We start from the raw sequence: 20,652 nt of genomic DNA, 5'->3' as shown, positions 1-20,652 counted from the left end.
ATAATATGAGGAATACACTTGTACTAACCACCAGATTTGTTAAAGCTTAACATTTTGTCATTTTTACTCCACTTTCTTTTTAATAAGAAACAAATCATTACAGATCCAGTAGAAGTTTCTCATGCACACCTCACTTATTCTATTTTTGACCCTCTTACCCAGAAGCAACTTCTACCCTGTATTTGATGTTTATTATTTCCATGAATGTTTTTAATAACCTTACTACCTATGTGTGTGTCCATAAAATATATGTGGTATTGTTGTGCAAGTTCATAGTGTTATATAAATACTGTACTGTACTGTGGTACCGAGCATTTACTCCACATTATTTTGTTGAGATTTTCTGTATTAATACAGATAGGTTTAGTTCATTCCCTTTAATTACTATTGAGTATTGCTTTGTATAAATATACAGAATTTGTCTTTTTTCCTTTTGGTGAACATTTGAGTTTCCATATTTTGCTGTTATACTACTATTAAACAGTTTATATATTCTTGTGTGCATACATCAGAATTTCTCTAGGACAATTCTCATTCTTGGGATGTAAGCACCTGAGGTGTTTTTAAAAGTACAGTTCCTCACCCCTACCTACATCATAGAGATTCTGACTGAATTGGCGACTTCAGGTGTATTTGCTACATTGCTGAATTCCTCTCAGAAGTAGGTGTAACAACTTACCACAGTTGGTATTATCAGAGTTTAAAATTTTTGCTAATTGGATATGTGTGAAATGGCATCTGATCTTGTTTTAATTTGCTTTTCCATTGTTGCTAATGAAGTTAAGCCTGATTCATATGTTCATTTTTACTTGTTTGGATTTTTCTTTTGAGATTTAATTGTAAGTTCGAATAATTTTCTAATTTTTCTATTTGGTTGTCAATCTTCTTAATGTGTAGGAATTATCTTTTCTTCATTCTAATCCTTTTTTGGTTATGTATGTGACAAACAGTATCTTTTGCAAATTGGTATCTATTGATGCACGGGGGAGTTTTTCATTTTCATGAAATCAGCCCTTACTAGACCTTCTCAAAGTTTGTGCTTTTGTGTCTTGTTTAGGAAATTCATCCATATTTTGCTGTAAAAATTATTAAGTTATGCTTTTACTAGGTCTATAATTATTTACTCAATAAGTATTTGTTGAGTGCCTATTGCCATATTTCACTGATTTTAAAGTCACATTTCCCTCACATTTCTTTTTTTTTTTTTCACATTTCTGATATTAGGATATATTTATAATCGAAAGCATCATATATTTAATTCTTTAATTTACTGAGCCTTTATGATTAACCAGCTTATTTTGAATCACCAAATCAAGGTCACTATTAGAAAAAAATGTTTTGAAAAAATAGTTAAAATCTTTTTAGTTCCCTTAGTTTATTTTGTCCAGCAAGAATTTCATTGATCATCTTTTATATGTCAACTGTTGTTCTAGATATTGGATATACACAGATGAATAAGACATAATTTCTTGCCTTCAGGGAACTCGTAATTCAGTACATTGGCCTCCAAAGAAGGCCATTTCAGCAGTGGGATTTGGGAAGAAAGTAGAACTTTTGTTTATTTTTTGTCTGTTTATTCAATTTTGGTCTGTTTTATAACATACACAGTTGTACTTGTATGCAGCTCATTAAAAATTAACGTGCATAAATTGTAAGCATTTGTTAGGATATGTACTTAGATTGGGTACAAAATCAAAAGAAATTTGTGGACCATCGATCTTATGGATGAGAAATAAATGTAAAGAAATAATTATAATAGTATAACAACAGTAAAGGTATATTAGAGATACTGGAATATATGAAAGGTACTAGAGAGGTGAGAATATTTCAGTTTAACCAGGGTAAAGTTGACTCATAGAAGTGTGGACTTGCAGATAGAGAAAGTTACATGGATTAATTTTGAAGGATAGAATCATGGAGGTCATGAGCGTTAGAGGTTATTAGTGTACTTGATGTGTGGTGGGATGTGGGACACAGCAAGAAATGTGAATAGATTGTTGAATAGGGGGCCAGGTGACTTGAATAAGGCATTTTAGCTTAGTTCTGGATGTAATAGGGTACTTTTGAAGGGTTTTAGTTAGGGTAATGATAGGATCACACTTTCATTGTTTTGAAAGATAACTCCAATGGCAACATGGGTAGTATTTTGAAGTGAGAAAGAATTCAAAACTAGGAAGCAAGTTAGTTAGTAGTTACTGAGTTCTTTCTGTTGTCTGTTTTCAGTGTTTTAACATCTACCTAACAAATGCTTCCTTTCCTATAGGCAGCATAGATTTGAAGGTGAACTTGCTTTCAATTTTTTCTTGTTGTTTTGATTTGTGTGTGTGTGTGTGTGTGTGTATACACACACACTGTATATATATATATTTAAGTGAAAAGTATTTAGGAGAGAATTTAGACTACTTAAGTATTTTTAGACAATTGTTAGACTATTTTTTTAAAAAAACAGACGACTTGCTTATTCCACATTAACTTTATAGGGGTCTGAATTCATCTAATCGGTCAAATAAATAAGCCTAATATTTTAGGTTTTTTAACCTTATTGACGATGTAGGTGACGTGGAAAAGATTACACATGGACTTTGTGATTATTTACTGATGTTTCCTCAATACATACCTTTTGCAAACAGTTGTATGCCTTTGTGTAAAGGGAACATAAACTACCTCGTACCTAAGGCTTACTCGCTTTGTTTTGCTCCTTATTCTTTGCTGAGTGTAAAAATTGTCATCCTTCCAAAAGAAAAGATCCTCCTTAAGGCATATTTAATGTCCACAGCTTAAGCAAATACTGTCACCTACCTATTTGGAAACATTGGGTTGTGTAAATGTTAGTTGAGTAGTATAGATTAGAGAAGAGGAAGAAGAGGAAAAGGTGAGAAAAATTTATGGAAGGGTGTCCAATTGCAAAGTAAAGAAGAGGGGTACTTGATATGAGGTGATGCTACTAATCTGGATGGTTACTGTCACCCAGATGAAATGTTAGAGGCTGTATTATTATATGCCATTAAGATAGGGTAAGCCTCTACCTTCAATTTACAGAAAAAGTCTATGCACTTTTTACTTTATGGTTCGAATCATTTGTACCACATATATGTACCATATTGTATATATACTATATATGGAGAACTTTATTTATAACTATAATTGAGTATATTATGGAGACTTTGTTCTATATTAGTTTTTAGTCGAGCATGTATTTGTCTAATAATTATCTTTTACTTATTGATGTCTGTAAAGCATTAGTGCTTTAAGCAACAAAGTGATTGTGTTGCTTATTCTGATGTGTTATTTGCTTATACTTTCCTGAATTATGTGGATTGTAGTTTTATACAGATTTTACTAATTCATATAATTTTACTAATTCAAATAATAAAATGATTAGTGAGTATATTAGTACTTTAATTCAGATGTGAAAACTTCAGACCAACTTATATTAGAGAAGATTTATGCCACTCTCCCATACTATTTTATGCACTTACAATTTTAAAATAAACAACCGTGTATGTGTTTAGGTGTGTTTAGTGAAATCAGGACTGGCATGTGTGGTTGTGCAGACTGTGCATTGGACAACTCCAAAGGATGCTCTTTACATAGACTGCTATGTATACTGTGACAGCCTTAATAATTATGCTGATAAGATAGTTTTCAGTGTTGAAATTTAAATAATTGTCTCATTTAATTCAGGCACAGCCAGTTGGAGATTGTGATTTTAATATTCGTCTGCAGTGTATAGAAAGAGAAATAATAAGTCCTCGACATGAAAAAATGAAGACTGGGCTCATTGACAAAACACAGGAACCATTTAGTGTCAGAAATAAGCCATTTTTTGACATCTATACTTCAAGAAAGGTAAAATTTTCTAATGAGTACTTACAGTGTGTCATAATTCAGCTTGTGAGAGGAATATGAATGACATTTTACTGCCCAGTTGTCTTGATTTTTTCAGAAATTATTTTAATTGAATATAGCACTATTCTGGACAAACATGTGCAATTCCCAAGTCTTCTCCAGAGTAAGATTCTCAGTGGTAGAAACTTAAACTGGGTTACTTTCTTGTTTCTCATAATAATTTTTGATTCACGGTCTATGTTATGTTTTTTAAAAGGCTATCAACAGTAAAGAATGGTATAGTGTGAAAATCACCTGTTATGCCTTCTGCAGGTCACCAGTGGTTGGTGCATACTCTGATTTAAAAAATTCATTTGCATACACACATATATTGAGGGTTTTATTTCTTCCTGTTATTTTGATACTTAAAATGCTCATACTGAATCTTTTTGGATTGTAGTTTTTTTCACTTAATATTGTGGCTTGGAAATATTTCCAGGTCAGTGCTTAGAGGTTTGCCATTTATTTTTTAACCGCTACATAGTATTTGACAGTAAAAATGTGCATGAAATTATGTTTTGGAGAAGAGTGGCTATGAGAGAATAATATAAGAAGTATAGCAACATATGCAATTATGTGTTTTAAGCTACTTTCTAGTATAATCCCACATGCTAGATGATGTAAATTTTTGTTGTATCTTACCTGCTTCTGCTCATATCCACTCAATTTGGTATTGGCCCTTGCATATAAATTACAACTTATTTGTATTTATAGCTTGAAGGCCAATTAAAAAAGAATTATTTAAATGGATTAATGTGGTTTACAAAATGTTAAGAGTCATGCAGCAAAGTTTCTCTGAAAGTTTCCTATTCATCACTTCAGAAGAATAACTGTTGCCATTAGCACTAACTGTATCCGTCAGAATTTTCCTCTGCATATATAAGCAAATACATTTATTAATATTCTTACCAACCTTATCCAAGAGGTGTTTCTTAACACACTGTTCTATGCTTTGCTTTTTTTTACTTAACAATATATTTCAAGTCCCCTTGCCCTATTGGTATGTAGAGATCATTTTTTTAACAGATGTGCAGATTTCCATCTTACAGTGTACTATAATTTATTCCATAGCTTAGACGTTTTGAGTTGTTTTTAGTCATTTGGTAGATTTTTATTTATTTGTTTTGCATATGAATATCTGATTGTTTTTGCACCAATTATTGAAGAGACTGTCCTTTTTTCATTGAGTTGCTCTTGCACCTTTATGAAAACTAAGTTGTCATATGTTTGGGTCTTTTTCTAGTGTCTGTTCTATTCCCTTGATTGTGTTTGTCTGTCTTTACACTAGTATCATACTATCTTGATTACTTTTCAAATTAAATCTTGAATGAGACAGGATTATCTTCCAACTTTGTACTTCTTTTTTGAAGTTTTGGTTATTCTAGGCCTCTGCATTTTCATATGAATTTTAGAATAAGCTTGTCAGTATCTACAAAGTGCACGCTGGAATTTGGATTAGAATTGCTTTGAATATATGGGTCAATTTAGGGGGAAGAATTGATACCCTAACAATGTTGAGTTTTCCAGTTCATCAACCTGGTATTTCCCTCCTTTTATTTTAGAGGTCTTTAATTTCTCTCAGACATTTTTGTAGTTTTAAGGATCAGGTTTTACTCATCTGACTTTTTTCAGATTTATTTCATACTGTTTGATATAAATAGTATTTAAAAAAATTTCAGTTTCTAATTGTTGATAATGTATAGTAATACATTGATTTTTGTATATTAATTTTTTTCTTGCAGTCTTGCTAAACTCACTTATTCCTCTACTAGCGTTTTGTAGATTTCATCAGCTCTTCTTACATAGACAAGCATGTCATCTGTGAAAAGGGGGCACTAGAGCCTCTTAATGTTGAATGGAAGTAGTGAGAGTGAACAGCCATATTTGTTCCTTTTCTTTGGAGCAGGAAAAGTTTGTTTTTAACCATTAAGGGTGATGTTACCTGTAGGACTTTAGCAGATGCCTTTTATACAAGATGAGTTTTTAAATTTGAAAGCTGTTGATTTTAGTATGCTAATTTTGTACAGTTCTCACTGTATTTTGTTACTGTTTGTAATAACAGTTGATTCTCTTGGATTTTCTAAGTATTTAATCATATTAAGTATAAATAGACATAGTTTTCCTCTTTAGATTTTTCATACATTAATTTTTCTCTTATCTGATCCAGTTAGGCATGAGTACAGTTTTAAATTCTAGTGATAGTTATAGGAATCCTTGTCTTCTTCTTGATTTGAATAGGAATGCTTCTAGTGATTCTCCAAAGTATAATATATTGCCTTTGAGTCTGGAATCTATTTTATCAGGTTAAACAAGTGTCTGGCTCTATATTTACTGAGTTGTTTTGTTTCTGATAAAGAATAGGTGTTCAGTGTTGTCAAATGGCTTTTTATGTACTATTGGTATAATACTGTTATCTTTTTCTGTTAGATTTGTTTATCTCATGAATTATATGAAAATATATCCTGATAAGATAAGCCTTACTTAATCTTAATGTATTGTTGTTATTATTTTTAAAGACTTTATTATTATAATTTCTTTAGAGCAGTTTTAGGTTCACAACTTTTTTTTTTTTAGTTTCAGGTTTTTGTTTAAATCCCATTTAGTTAACATACAGTACAGTGTAATATTAGTTTCAGGTGTAGAATTTAGTGATTCATCACACATACAACACCCAGTGCTCATCACAACAAGTGCCCTTAATACCCATCATCTATTTAACACATTCCCCTGCCCACCTACCCTCCAGCAACCCTCATTTTGTTCTCCATAGTTAAGAGGCTATTTTCTGATTTGCTTCCCTGCCCCCCATGTTCATTTGTTTTGTTTCTTAAATTCCACATCCAAGTGAAGTCATATGGTATTTGTCTTTCTCTGACTTAATTCGCTTAGCATGATACTCTCTAGTTCCATCCACATCATTGCAAATGGCAAGATTTCATTCTTTTTAATGGCTGAATAATACTCCATTGTATATATATACTACATCTTCTTTATCCATTTGTTAGTCAGTGGACAGCTGGGCTGTTTCCATAATTTGGCTATTGTTGATAATGCTGCTATAAACATTGGGGTGCATGTATCCCTTTAAATCAGTATTTTTGTATCCTTTGTGTAAATACCTAGTAGTGCAATAGCTGGATCCTAGGGTAGTTTTATTTTTAACTTTTTGAGGAACCTCCACACTGTTTTCCAGAGTGGCTATACCAGTTTGCATTCCCACCAACAGTGCAAGAGGGTTCCCCTTTATCGGCATACTTGCCAACATTTGTTGTTTGCTGTGTTGTTAATTTTAGCCATTCTGACAGGTGTGATGTGGTGTCTCATTGTAATTTTGAATTGTATTTCTCTGATGATGAGTGATGTTGAGCATCTTTTCATGTGTCTGTTAGCCATCTGTATGTCTTCTTTGGAAAAACGTCTAGTCATGTCTTCTGCCCATTTTTTAACCGGATTATTTGTTTTTTTGAGTTTAATAAGTTCTTTATATATTTTGGATACTGACCATTTATCAGATAATGTCATTTACAAATATCTTCTCCCATTCTGAAGGTTGCCTTTTAGTTTTGTTGATTGTTTCCTTTGCCATACAGAGGCTTTTTATCTTGATGAAGTCCCAATAATTCATTTTTGTTTTTGTTTCCCTTGCTTCAGGAGATGTAGCTAGTAAGAAGTTGGTATGGCCTATGTCAGAGAGGTTACTGCCTGTGTTTTCTTTCAGGATTTTGATGGTTCCTGTTTCACGTTTATGTCTTTCATCCATTTTGAATTTATTTTAGTATATGGTGTAGGAAAGTGGTTCAGTTTCATTCTTCTGCATGTTGCCGTCCAGGTTCCCAACACCATTTGTTGAAGTGACTATTTTTTCCATTGGATATTCTTTCCTGCTTTGTCAAAGATTAGTTGATCATGCAGTTGTGGGTCCATTTTTGGGTTTTCTGTTCTGTTCCATTGATCTATGTGTCTGTTTTTGTGCCATTACTGTACTGTCTTGATCACTACAACTTTGTATTATAACTTGAAGTCCAGAGTTGTGATGCCTCCAGCTTTGCTTTTCTTTTTCAAGATTACTTTGGCTATTTGGGGTCTTTTGTGGTTCCATACAAATTTTAGGATTGTTTGTTCTAGCTCTGTGGAAAATGCTGGTGGTATTTTATAGGGCTTGCATGAAATGTATAGATTGCTTTGGGTAGTATAGACATTTTAACAATGTTTGTTCTTCCAATCCATGAGCATGGAATGTTTTCCCATTTCTTTATGTCATCTTCAGTTTCTTTCATAAGTGTTCTTCTATAGTTTTCAGAGTACAGGTATTTTACCTCTTTGGTTAGGTTTATTCATAGGTATCTTATGGTTTTTGGTGCAGTTGTAAATGGGGTCGATTCCTTGACTTCTCTTTCTGCTGCTTCATTACTGGTATATAGAAATACAACAGATTTCTATATGTTGATTTGTATCATGAGACTTTACTGAATTTGTTTATCAGATCTAACCATTTTTTGGTGCAGTGTTTTGGGTTTTCTACATAGACTACTATGTCATCTGCAAATAATGAAAATTGGACTTCTTCCTTGCTGATGTGGATGCCTTTGATTTCTTTTTGTTGTCTGATTGCTGAAGCTAGGACGTCCAGTACTGTGTTAAATAACAGTGGGGAGAGTGGACATCCCTGTCTTCTTCCTGACCTTAGAGGGTCTTTCCCCATTGAGGCTGATACTAGCTGTGGGCCTTCGTATATGGCCTTTATGATGTTGAGGTATGTTCCCTCTATCCCTACCTTGTTGAGGTTTTTATCAGAAAGTTTCCCAAACAAAAACTAAAGGAGTTTGTGACCACTAAACCAGCCCTGCAAGAAATATTAAAGGGCACCTTTTGAGTGGGAAAGAAAGACCAAAAGCAACAAAGACTAGAAAGGAACAGAGAAAATCTCCAGAAACAATGACAAAACAAGTAATGAAATGGCATTAAATTCAGATCAGTAATTACTCTGAATGTAAATGGACTAAATGCTCCAATCAAAATACAGAGGGTGTCAGAATGGATAAAACAAATAAGACCCATCTACATGCTGCCTCCAGGGGACTCATTTTAGACCTACAGACACCCGTAGATTGAAAATGAGGGGATGGAGAAATATTTACCATGCAAATGGATGGCAAAGGAAAGCCTGAGTAGCAATACTTATATCAGACAAACCACTTTTTTTTTTTTTTTTTTTTTGGTCAGAGAGAGAGAGCACAAGCAGGGGGAGCAGCAGGCAGAGCAGGTAGAAGGAGAAGCAGGCTCCCTGCCAAGCAAGGAGCCCAATGTGGGACTCGATCCCAGGACCCTGGGATCATGACCTGAGCCGAAGGCAGACGCTTAACCGACTGAGCCACCCCGGTGTCCCGACAAACCACATTTTAAACAAAATGCTATAACAAGAGATGAAGAAGGGCACTATATCATAATAAAGGGGTCTATCCAACAAGAAAATCCAACAATTGGAAATATTTATGCCCCCAACTTGGGAGCACCCAAATATATAAACTAATTAATAATAAACATAATGGAACTCACTGATAAAAATGCAGTAATAGTAGGGGACTTTAACACCCCACTTATAGCAATGGACAGATCTAAGCAGAATATCAACAAGGAAACAATGGCTTTGAATGACACATTGGGCCAGATGGACTTAACAGATATATTCAGAACATTTCATCCTAAAGCAGCAGAATACACATTCTCTTTTGAGTGCACATGGGACATTTCTCCAAAAGAGATCACATACTAGGTCACAAATCAGGCCTCAACAAGCACAAAAAGATTGAGATCATACCTAGTGCATATTTTCCGACAACGCTATGAAACTTGAAGTCAACCACAAAAAAATTTGAAAGACCACAAATACGTGGAGACCAAAGAGTATCCTACTAGAGAATGAATGGGTCAAGTAGGAAATTAAAGAAGAAATTTAAAAATACATGGAAACAAATGAAAATGAAAATACAGGGCACCTGGGTGGCTCAGTCGTTAAGCGTCTGCCTTCGGCTCAGGTCATGATCCCAGGGTCCTGGGATCGAGTCCCACATCGGGCTCCCTGCTCTGCGGGAAGCCTGCTTCTCCCTCTGCCTCTCTCTCTCTCTCTCTCTCTCTCTCTCTCTGTCTCTCATGAATAAATAAATAAATAAAATCTTAAAAAAAAAAAAAAGAAAATACAATGGTCCAAAAACTTTGTGATGCAGCAAAAATGGTTATAAGAGGGAAGTATATAGCAATACAGGCCTACCTTAAGAAGCAAGAAAAATCTCAAATACATAACCTAACCTTACACCTAAAGGAGCTAGAAAAAGAACAACAAATGAAGCCTAAAGCCAGCAGAAGAAGGGAAATAATAAAGATTAGAGCAGAAATCAATGAAATAGAAACAAACAAAAAACAGTAGAACAGATCAGTGACACCAGGAGCTAGTTTTTTAAAGAATTAATAAAATTTGATGAACCCCCCTATACAGACTTATGAAAAAGAAAAGAGAAAGGATCCCAATAAATAAAACCACGAATGAGAAAGGAGAGATCACAACCAACACCACAGAAATACAAATGACTATAAGAGAGTATTATGAAAAATTAAATGCTAACAAACTGGGTAATCTGGAAGAAATGGATAAATTCCTAGAACCATATAAACTACAAAATCTGAAACAGGAAGAAATAGAAAACTCAAACAAACCAATAACCAGCAAAGAAATTGAATCCATAATCAAAAATCTCCCAACAAGCAAAAGTCCAGGGCCAGATGGCTTCTCAAGGGAATTCTACCAAACAGTTAAAGAAAGGTTAATACCTATTTTTCCTCAAAGTGTTCCAAAAAGTGGAAGGAAAACTTCCAAACTTTCTATGAGGCCAGTATTACCTTGATTCCAAAACCAAAGACCCCACTGAAAAGGAGAATTACAAGCCAGTGTCCCTGATGAACATGGATGCAAAAATTCTCACCAAGATACTAGCCAATAGGATCCAACAGTACATTAAAATGATTATTCACCATGACCAAGTGGGATTTATTCCTGGGCTACAAGGGTGGTTCTACATCTGCAAATCAATCAACCTTATATACCACATAATAAAAGAAAGGATAAGAACCATATAATCCTCTCAACAGATGCAGAAAAAGCTTTTGACAAAGTATAGTATCCATTCTTTTTTTTTTTTTTTAAGATTTTATTTATTTACTTGATAGAGAGGAAGAGCACGCAGGGGGCAGTGGGAGAGGGAGAAGCAGGCTCTCCGCTGAGCAGAGAGCCCGATGCTTAGGCTTTATCCCAGGACCCAGGGATCATGACCTGAGCTGAAGGCAGACGCTTAACCGACTGAACCACCCAGGTGCCCTGTCTGGGAAACTCTCTATCTCTTCTATTCTGAATGACAGCCTTGCTGGATAGAGTATTTTTGGTACGTATTTTTTCCCATTCAGCTTGTTGAATATATCATGCCATCGTCTCTGGCTTGCCAAGTTTCTGTGGGTAGATCTGCTGCTAACCTTATTTGTCTTCCCTTGTAAGTTAGGGACATTTGTCTTTCTGCTTTTAGGATTTTTTTCTTTATGTATGTATTTTGCAATTTAACTACAGTATATATTGGTGTTGGCCTGCTTTTGTTGGTTTTGATGGGAGTTCTCTGTGCTTCCTGTTTCCTTCTCTAGCACCTATAATTTCCTCAAGTAAATCTTTTGCCTCCTTTACCCTCTCTTCTTTTGGGACTCTTATAATATGAATGTTACTATGTTTTATGGAGTTGCTGAGTTTCCTGTCTAGATTGATCCAATATTGTTCTTTCCCGCTTCTTTTCAGCTTCATTATTTTCCATAATTTTATATTCTATATCACTTATTTGTTCCTCTGATTCTTCCATCCTTGTGGCGTTATATCCAGGGGGTTTCAAATTGTGTTTATTGCATTTTTCATTGGGCCTGACTGGTTTTTAGGTCTTTTATCTCTGTGGTGAAGGACCCTGGTATCTTTTATGCTTTTCTCAAGCCCAGCTAGTATCCTTATGATTGTTCCTTTAAATTCTGGATCAGGCATATTAATTCTGTCTGTTTCAATTAGATCCCAGGCTCTGACCTTTTCTTGTTCTTTCTTTTGAGATGAATTCCTCTGTCTTAGCATTTTGTCTAGGTCTGTGTCTTCTTCAGTGTGTTAGGAAAGAAGAGGTCATATGCTGTCCAGGGTCTTGTGCTTCAGGAAGGGTCTCTGGCGTATGCTGTGTGCACTCTGCTGCTGTGTTTTTACTGCTCTTCCCCTCAGGCCAGTCATCTGCAGAGTTTCTCCTTGCCTGCACTGTGGAGTGTTTGGACGTTGGCCAGAGTGTGGCAGATTTTAACTAGGTGTGCCCTGGTCTATTTGTTAAAAGAGATCTGATACTGTTTCCACTAGAGCTGAAGCTTTGCAGAACTCTGTGGTCAGTAGACGTGGTGCCTGCTGCGGTTTGTGCTGGTCTTCTGGGGGAGGGGCCTGCTGCACTGGTTCTCAGGCATACTTGCCCAAGAAAAGCAGCACCAACTGACTGCAGGGGGGCAGGGCTTGGTGTAAGCCGGTTAGGCCACCAGTGTTGGCACTGTGCTGCTCACTGAAGTTAGTTTCTGCTGAGGGGCAGGGGAGAGAAATGGCACCTGCCGGGTTTCCCAGATGCACTCCAAGAAGGGGGAACCATCTCTTTCAGTGCGTCCCAGGGGATCCTCAGATCTTGCCATCTGCTCCTGGGCTCTCTGCGCTCCTTCTCCACAGGAGCACTGCAGCACCCACTGGGCTCCACACCGGCCTTGCCATAGATTTCTACAACTCCAGTCTTTGAGCGCTGCTGGTTGTAAAAAGTCACAAAAATCAGCCCCTCTTGTTTTCCCAGTCACTGTCTTCTGATTTTTGTAAAGTCTTTTTAGTTTTGCCTTTTCCAGAATGTCATATAGTAGGAATCACACTATTTTATTTATCTATTTTTAATTAATTATTTTATTTTATTTTTTTAAAGATTTTATTTATTCATTTGACAGAGAGAGAGACACAGCGAGAGAGGGAACACAAGCAGGGGCAGTGGGAGAGGGAGAAGCAGGCTTCCTGCATAGCAGGAGCCCAGTGCGAGGCTCAATCCCAGGACCCTGGGATCATGACCTGAGCCGAAGGCAGACGCTCAACTACTGAGCCACCCAGGTGCCCCTGTTTTTTTTTAAAGATTTCAGTTTTAAGTAATCTCTACCCCTCAACATGGGGCTTGAACTTACAATCCTGAGATCAAGAGTTACATGTTCTACTGACTGAGCCAGCCAGGTGCCCTTTATTTTATTTTTTGGATCACACTATTTTAGATTGGTTTCTTTCACTTAGTAATGTGCCTTTAAATTTCTCCCTTGTCTTTTTCATGGCTTAATAGTTCATTTGTTCTTAGTGCTGAGTAATATTACATTGTTTGGATGTGCCACCTTTTATTTATCTATTCACTTACTGAAGGACATCTTGGTTGCTTCCAAGTTTTGGCAATTATGAATAAAGCTGCTATAAACACCCATGTGCAGGTTTCGTGTGGACATAAGTTTTCAGCTTCTTTGGGTAAATACCAAGGAGCACAATAGCTGGGTCATATGGTAAGAGTATGTTTAGTTTTGTGATAAACCACCAAACTGTTTTCCAAAGTGGCTGTACCATTTTGTGTTCCCACCAGCAAAGAATGAGACTTCCTGTTGTTCTGCATCCTTCTCAGCATTTGGTGATGTCAGTGTTTTAGATTTTGGCCATTCTAATAGGTGTATAGTGGTATCTTACTATTTTTGTTACCCTGATATATGATGTGGAGTATCTTTTCATATGCTTATTTTTCATCTCTATATCTTCTTTGATGAGATATCTGTTAAGGTCTGTGACCTATTTTTAATTAAGTTGTTCATTTTGGTATTAAGAGTCTTTGGATATTTTGGATAAGAGTCCTTATTAGATGTGTTTTTTCAAATATTTTTTTCCAATATGTGGTTTGTCTTCTCATTCTCTTGACATTGTCTTTCACAGAACATAAGTTTGTAATTTTAACAAAGTCCTGTTCATCAGTTATTTCTTTCATGGATCATATCTTTGGGTATTTTATCTAAAAAGGCATCACCATACTGAACGTTGTCTAGGTTTTTCCCTATGTTATTTTTTAGGAGTTTCATAGTTCTACTTTTTATTACATTTAGGTCTGTGATTTATTTTGAGTTAATTTTTGTGTAGGGCATAAGGTCTGTGTCTAGATTCATTTTTTGGCATATGATACTAAGTTGTTCTAGCGCCACCAACTGTCTTTGCTCCATTGTATTGGCTTTGCTCCTTTGTCATAGATCAATTGACTATATTTATGTGGGTCTGTTTCTAGGTTCTGTATTTTGTTCTACTGATCTGTTTGTCTATTCATTTGCTAATACTACACTGTCTTGATTACTGTATCTTTGTAGTAAATCTTAAAAAGTCAGGTAGTATCAGGTCTCCAACTTTGTTTCTTTCTTTTCAATATTATGTTGGTTGTTCTGGGTCTTTTGCCTCTCCATATAAACTTTAGAGTCAGTTTGCCAGTATCCACAAAATAATTTGCTGGCATTTTGATTGGGATTGCATTGAATCTATAGATCAAGTTGGGAAGAACTGACTTTTTGGCATTATTGAGTCTTCCTATTCATGAACATGGAATATCTCTCCATAATATATTATTTTTAAAAGATGTACTGCCCAGTTTTTTTCTAACATTTTATTTAGGATTTTTGCATTGATGTTCATAAATGATCCTGTTCTGTAAATCTTTGGTTAACTTTTACTTCAATGTTATACTTGCTTCATAAAAAGAATGTAAGGCTTTCTTTCTTTTTTTCTTTCTTTTTTTGACTATGTTCCGGAGTAGTTTTAATAGCATTGGAATTGCCTAGTTTTGATGGGTTTTGTGGAATTTTCCCATGAAACTATTTGGGTCCTAGTGTTTTGTGGTTGGGTTAACAGATATATTGGACTTCCTCTACTTCTGTGAAAATTAGTTTGTTTAGATTTTCTCTCTCTTCTGGAGTCTGTTTTGGTAAATTATCATTCTTTGTAAAATACCCATTTTATTAATATTTTAAAGTGATTTGTATAGAGTTGAGGAAAGTAATTAATTATAAGACTTTAAATTTGTTTTTGTGGATATTTCCTCTCAGGATTTATTAGTTGAATATTTGTTTCTTTGCTTTTTTCTTAATAATGGTGGCTATTTTAAGTTTTTCCTCTCCACAATAAATCAGCTTTCACTTACTGATTTCTGCTCTTTTCCTAAGTAAAACCTACTTTTATTTTTATTAATCTTGGTTTGTAGCTCTCTTATTGTCCTTTACTGGCTTTTTTTTTTTTAAGATTTATTTACTTATTTTAGAGAGCGTGCATGTGCGAGTGGGAGGAGGGGCAGAGGGAGAGGGAGAATCTTAAGCAGAGGGAGAATCTTAAGCAGGTTCCACGCCCAGCACAGAGCCTGACGTGGGGCTTGATCTCATGACTCATGATACCTGAGCTGAAACAAAAAGTCAGTTGCTTAACTGACTGAGCCACCCAGGTACCCCGTCCTTTATTAACTTTTTGAGTTTGGGCACTGAATTCATTGATTCTCATTCTTTTCTTACAGATATTAGTGCTTAAAATTTCCTCTGAGCTTGCCATAGTCTGATAACTAGAATATGATATTGGGTAACTTTTGTCATGTTTTTAAGAATTTTGCAATATTGGTTTATTTTTTGTTCTTTTAATGCTTGTTAAAGAGTTTTGAATTTCAAGGTGGAAGTCTTTTTATTTTTTGAACTTGTTATTTTAAATTTTATTGTATTAATGCAAGAATATTATCTGTATTTTTCTACCTTTTGGAACTTATTATAAGGTGTTATTAATTCTTTGGACTGTTTCTTAGACCCTTCAAAAGATGTTATTTTTATAATTTCAGGGTAAAGATTTTGATATGTGTCAATCAGATTTATCTTCCTAATTATGTTTTTGATTTTAGTCTGTATATTCATACTTATTTTTGGTTCAGTTGATCTGTTACAGACTAAATGAGGGGAATGAAAGCCTCCTAATACTAGTGTCTGTTTGTTTAAGTATAATGTCTTCTAAAGTTTCTTCATGAATATTTATACTATAAATACAGTGCTTTTTGGTGATGATAAATTCACAATTATTTATTCATTTGGATTTATCTTCCTTAGACTTATAAACTTTTTTTTGTACTTGTTTAATCTTTGTTTTTGTCTTGACTTTTAAGATTGCGACTAATACTGTGAGCCTTATTTCTTTTTGTTTGTATTTGCCTTTGTCCATCTTACCATTTAAAAGGTTTTTTGAATCATATTATTTTAGGTATGTGCTTTGTATACAGTGAAGTTTGTTTTCCTTTGTGATCCACACTGTAGCACTTCTATTATTTATAGAATTTTAAACAGCTTTATTGAGATGTAATTGCATATCATATAATCTACTCATTGAAAATGTACAATTTCAGTGAATTCAATTTAGTGCAGTTCAGAGTTGTGTGATCACTACCACAATCAACTTTAGAACATTTTCCATCACCTGCAGAAGAAACTCTGTACTTGTTAGCATCCATTCCCTAATTCTTCCAAACTTTTAGCCTTTGGCAGCCACCAGGCTACTTTCTGTCTCTGTAGATTTGCCTATTTTGGACATTTCATAGAAACAGAATCATTCAGTATTTGGTGTTTTGTGACTGGCTTCTTTTACATAGCCTAATGTTTTTAAGGTTCATCCATGTTGTAGCATGTATCAATATTCCATTCCTTATTATGGCTGAATAATATTTTATTATATGAATATATAACATTTTGTTTATCTATTCTTCAGTTGATGGGTACTTTTAGTTGTTTATCCTTTTTGGTTATTATGAATAATGCTGCAACAAACATTTCTGTCCAAGTTCTTATGTGGACATGTGTTTAACTCTTTTATTTTTTAAAGTGATGATTTATTCCATTTACATTTATCCATGTGATAGTTAAGTTGGGTATCAGTGCTGTCATTGTGTTATGTTTTCTATTTTCATAGTTTACCACAAGTCTTTCATTCTGCTGTTAAAATGTGTGTGGGTGCATGTGTTTCTGGTTTTCTGGTATTTGGATGGTCTGTATTTTGTTTTAGTGTTTAATTTCATAATTATATCTTTCTATGATATCTTCAGTTTTGTATTTCTTTATTACCTAGTAAATCCCTGCCTGTGCATAATGTCTTTGCTCTTTTACTCCCATTTTTCTAGTATTAGCTTTTAATGAATAATATTATTTTCCTACTGTAAAATATACTTCTACTACTTGATTTGTTTCAATTAGCAATAATCGCACCTCGGATAAACCTCATTGGCTACGATACTGCCACTGCGCAAAGCTCTACTACTTGATTTGTTAACATTAAATTGCAGACTTGGAGTCCCATCCCATCATTTCTCCCTTTTTTCCTTTCAGTTTTTATTTATATTATTTTCATATTATTGGGATAGTTGATATTTACACTCTGTTCTTTCCTTCTAATCCCCACATTTATTTTATTTTACAGCTAATTATGCTTTACTGCTTTGATAACAGTACTCCTTTTCCCATTCTTGCTTGGCTGAAGTTTATCTCTTAGTGGTTTTCTCAAGAATATTTCATGAGAACAGTGGTCCCTTAGTTCTTGCATGTTCATTCAAAAGTGTTTGCTTATTGTAACCTTTATTTTTGAAGGGTCGTTTGGAGGAATATAAAACTCTGGCTCACACTTAACCTTTGAGTGTCCCACTGTCTTGTAATATTTAACGTTGTTGTGAAGCAATAAGATGCCATCTGATTTTTTGTGGGTTTTTTCCTCCATTTTAATTAATCTTTTTGTTCCTTTGCTCAAAAGATTATTTCTTCATCTTTAAAGTTCACTAATTTCCTAGATATGTCTTGGAGTTGACTGTTCTAGGTCAGTTTTCTCTGGCACTTATGCCCTTCTTAATATGCAGATTCAAGTTTTAAGTTTTCTTAGCTTTTATCTGTAAATATTTGTGATGTATTGATTGGTTTTTCTTGTTGGACATTTTGGCTGTATTCATATTGTTGCATCTTCCAAAGCAGCAATTCTCAGACTTTAGTGAGCATCTGAATTATTTGGAGGGCTTGTTAAAGCAGACTGTTGGGTTCCATTCCCAGATTTTCTGAGTCTGGTAAGTCTCTGGTGGTGTGAAAATTTGCACTGCCTCCCAAATTCTCAAGTGAAGCTGCAGCTGCAGCTGCAGCTGCTTGTCCAGGGACCCTACTTTGAGAACCATTGCTCTAAATCTAATATTGATGCCCTGACCCTTCTAAATTATTTTTCCTTTGTTTTGTTTCATTTTGTTGTGTCCTTTAAATCTATATTCTTTTGCTCCTTGTTCTATATTATTATATATTCTCTATATTCCTTCATTTCTGTATGATGATTTTTCCCTTGAACTATTTTCCTGTGTTTTGTCATTTTTATACCCCTTTTCATTTGTTCTGCCATCTTTTTCCTTGAATCTTTATATTTCTGCTTTGTTGGTCTTTATAGCAGTGACAGTTTTATTAATTTTTAAGAAGTCATGATAAAGTGTAAATTGTCACCTGTGTAGGGCAGTATTTTTTGGTCAAGTTTGCACTGTTAGTATTACATTTCTACCTCTTTCATTCAATACTTTTGTATTGATGCTGTGTCAGATCCCTTAATATTACCCATATCTAAGAAATTAGATATGCTTGGATCACTTATTTGCACAAGGTTGCTGTGGGAGGAGAGTACAGATTATATTACCCAAAGCTTTACTTTGGCCGTACTTGTTCACAGTCAAGCTTGTTCTAGACGTATGCCTTTTCTGTGTGATTCTTTTAAGTAGAACCACTGAATACGTTGTTCTAAACTCGTCTGGGAGCTGGAGTGCTTCTGTCTCTAACACTTTTTATTTAGTTTCTGTACTCAGTATTTCAAACATTGAAATTCACTTTTGCACTTAAGGGCAAGCCATTTACTTTCAGGGAGTGTATTTTTATGCACAGTTTCTGGAATCTGCTGCTAGTTCTTCTAGCCACACTCTGAACTTTCCTTTAGCCCCCTTTCTCTTGGATTCTAGCTACTTTTTGTAGTCTACATTTGTGTTTTAGAGTCTGTGGATTAATATTTGCCTCTGAGTTTTGCTGAAAACTTGAGTTACTTAAAGTTTCTTGGAGAAATAAAATCACACGTAGAAATCTTTTTGCTGAGATGATTTACAGGAGGAGAAGGAGAGAACTGCATCAGTGTTCATGCTGCAACCTCAGGGAAATAATTTGAAAGCCTTTGGTTTGATTAAAGCACTGGGCAGTTTTATGGGTTTTGTTAGAGATGACATTAAGCTCTCTTAATAAGATTTATTTTTGACTAAAGAAGTGTAAACAGAATCACAGTTCCAGTTTCTTTGTGGAGATATGCCTTTGTATCATTGGAATTTGCTACTGTTAAATGAAGGGGATTATGAACACAAGCTAGTTATTTATTTATTTATTTATTTAATATTTTAAAAAAGATTTTATTTATTTATTTGAGACAGAGAGAATGAGAGACAGAGAGCATGAGAGGGAGGAGGGTCAGAGGGAGAAGCAGACTCCCTAGCGAGCAGGGAGCCCGATGCGGGACTCGATCCCGGGACTCCAGGATCATGACCTGAGCCGAAGGCAGTCGCTTAACCAACTGAGCCACCTAGGCGCCCCACAAGCTAGTTTTTTAAAAAGTTGAAATATCCTAAATTGTTCATTAGAACATAGTTGTTTGTATTCTGAAACACAAATGGCAGAAATCTCCAAATACAGTAGCTCTGTGATGTGTGATCTTTGTTGTTTTTGTTTGATGGCCTAGCAATTTTCAGTTGTTCCCCTAAGCTGTCACTTTACTGATGATTAGCTCTTCCCTCTCCTTCAGTGAAGTTCCCACCATTGTTGGTAGGTGTGTTCTGGTTTATATGTCAACAGGTTTCTGTCCTCTTTATATTTCAAAAATTTATTGAAATCTTTCTCATCTTTGAATAGTTGTCCCCCACTTGCTTTTTTTTTTTTTTTTAAAGATTTTCTATTTATTTATTTGACAGAGAGAGACACAGCGAGAGAGGGAACACAAGCAGGGAGAGTGGGAGAGGGAGAAGCAGGCTTCCCGCGGAGCAGGGAGCCCGATGCGGGGCTCGATCCCAGGACCCTGGGATCATGACCTGAGCCGAAGGCAGGCGCTTAACGACTGAGCCACCCAGGCGCCCCCCCCCCAACTTGCTTTTTATTGTTCTGAGTTAATTCCATTCCTGTCATTTTATTGGTGTCTCTGACTAGAGGGGGTGAAGTACGTAACATAACATAACAGCTTTAACTGCATTGCTAACTGAAGTACATTTTCAAGAAAGACATGTGGGTATTCAGTGCCCCTTTTCCTTGAAGTGTTCTACTTCCTTTGGACGTACTTAACATTGTAACCTTGGGTATTGATTATTTTTATATAATATATCAATTCCATTTTCCCCCCCATTTCCCCCTCCTGCATTCTGGAAAATCTTGAGATTGGTCTCAAATGAAAGATTTAATTTTCTGTAATGTTGGTTTATTGTCCCTAATGTGGATTTTTTTTTTTTACCCTTTCTGCACTATTTACTTTTTGCTTTACCTGTCTTCTTTTTAATCTAGTTCTTTTCTTATTACTTTATTTCTGTTTTTCTTTTTCTTGAGAGATTTTGTCCTCTAGCATCCTAT

General features: G+C 35.1%; 1 protein-coding gene and 1 non-coding gene across 2 annotated transcripts in view; one reads left to right on the top strand and one right to left on the bottom strand.

The window, feature by feature from the left end:
- RNGTT (RNA guanylyltransferase and 5'-phosphatase) overlaps positions 1–20,652 on the top strand; it is a 319,549-nt gene that overhangs the window by 108,546 nt on the left and 190,351 nt on the right. Inside the window, exon 11 of the mRNA XM_034991369.1 lies at positions 3,685–3,849. Within this exon, the coding sequence (XP_034847260.1) occupies positions 3,685–3,849 (165 nt within the window). The remainder of the gene's footprint in view (positions 1–3,684; positions 3,850–20,652) is intronic.
- LOC118001741 lies at positions 17,164–17,298 on the bottom strand. Its single transcript, XR_004676830.1, has one exon. It is a non-coding gene; the product is annotated as a U4 spliceosomal RNA (small nuclear RNA).

Source organism: Mirounga leonina, unplaced genomic scaffold (genome assembly GCF_011800145.1).
Source record: "Mirounga leonina isolate KUSES-001 unplaced genomic scaffold, KU_Mleo_1.0 Mir_53, whole genome shotgun sequence".
Classification (NCBI taxonomy): domain Eukaryota; kingdom Metazoa; phylum Chordata; class Mammalia; order Carnivora; family Phocidae; genus Mirounga; species Mirounga leonina.
The sequence above is the reverse complement of the archived record's forward strand: the minus strand, read 5'-3'. Positions and strand labels throughout refer to the sequence as shown.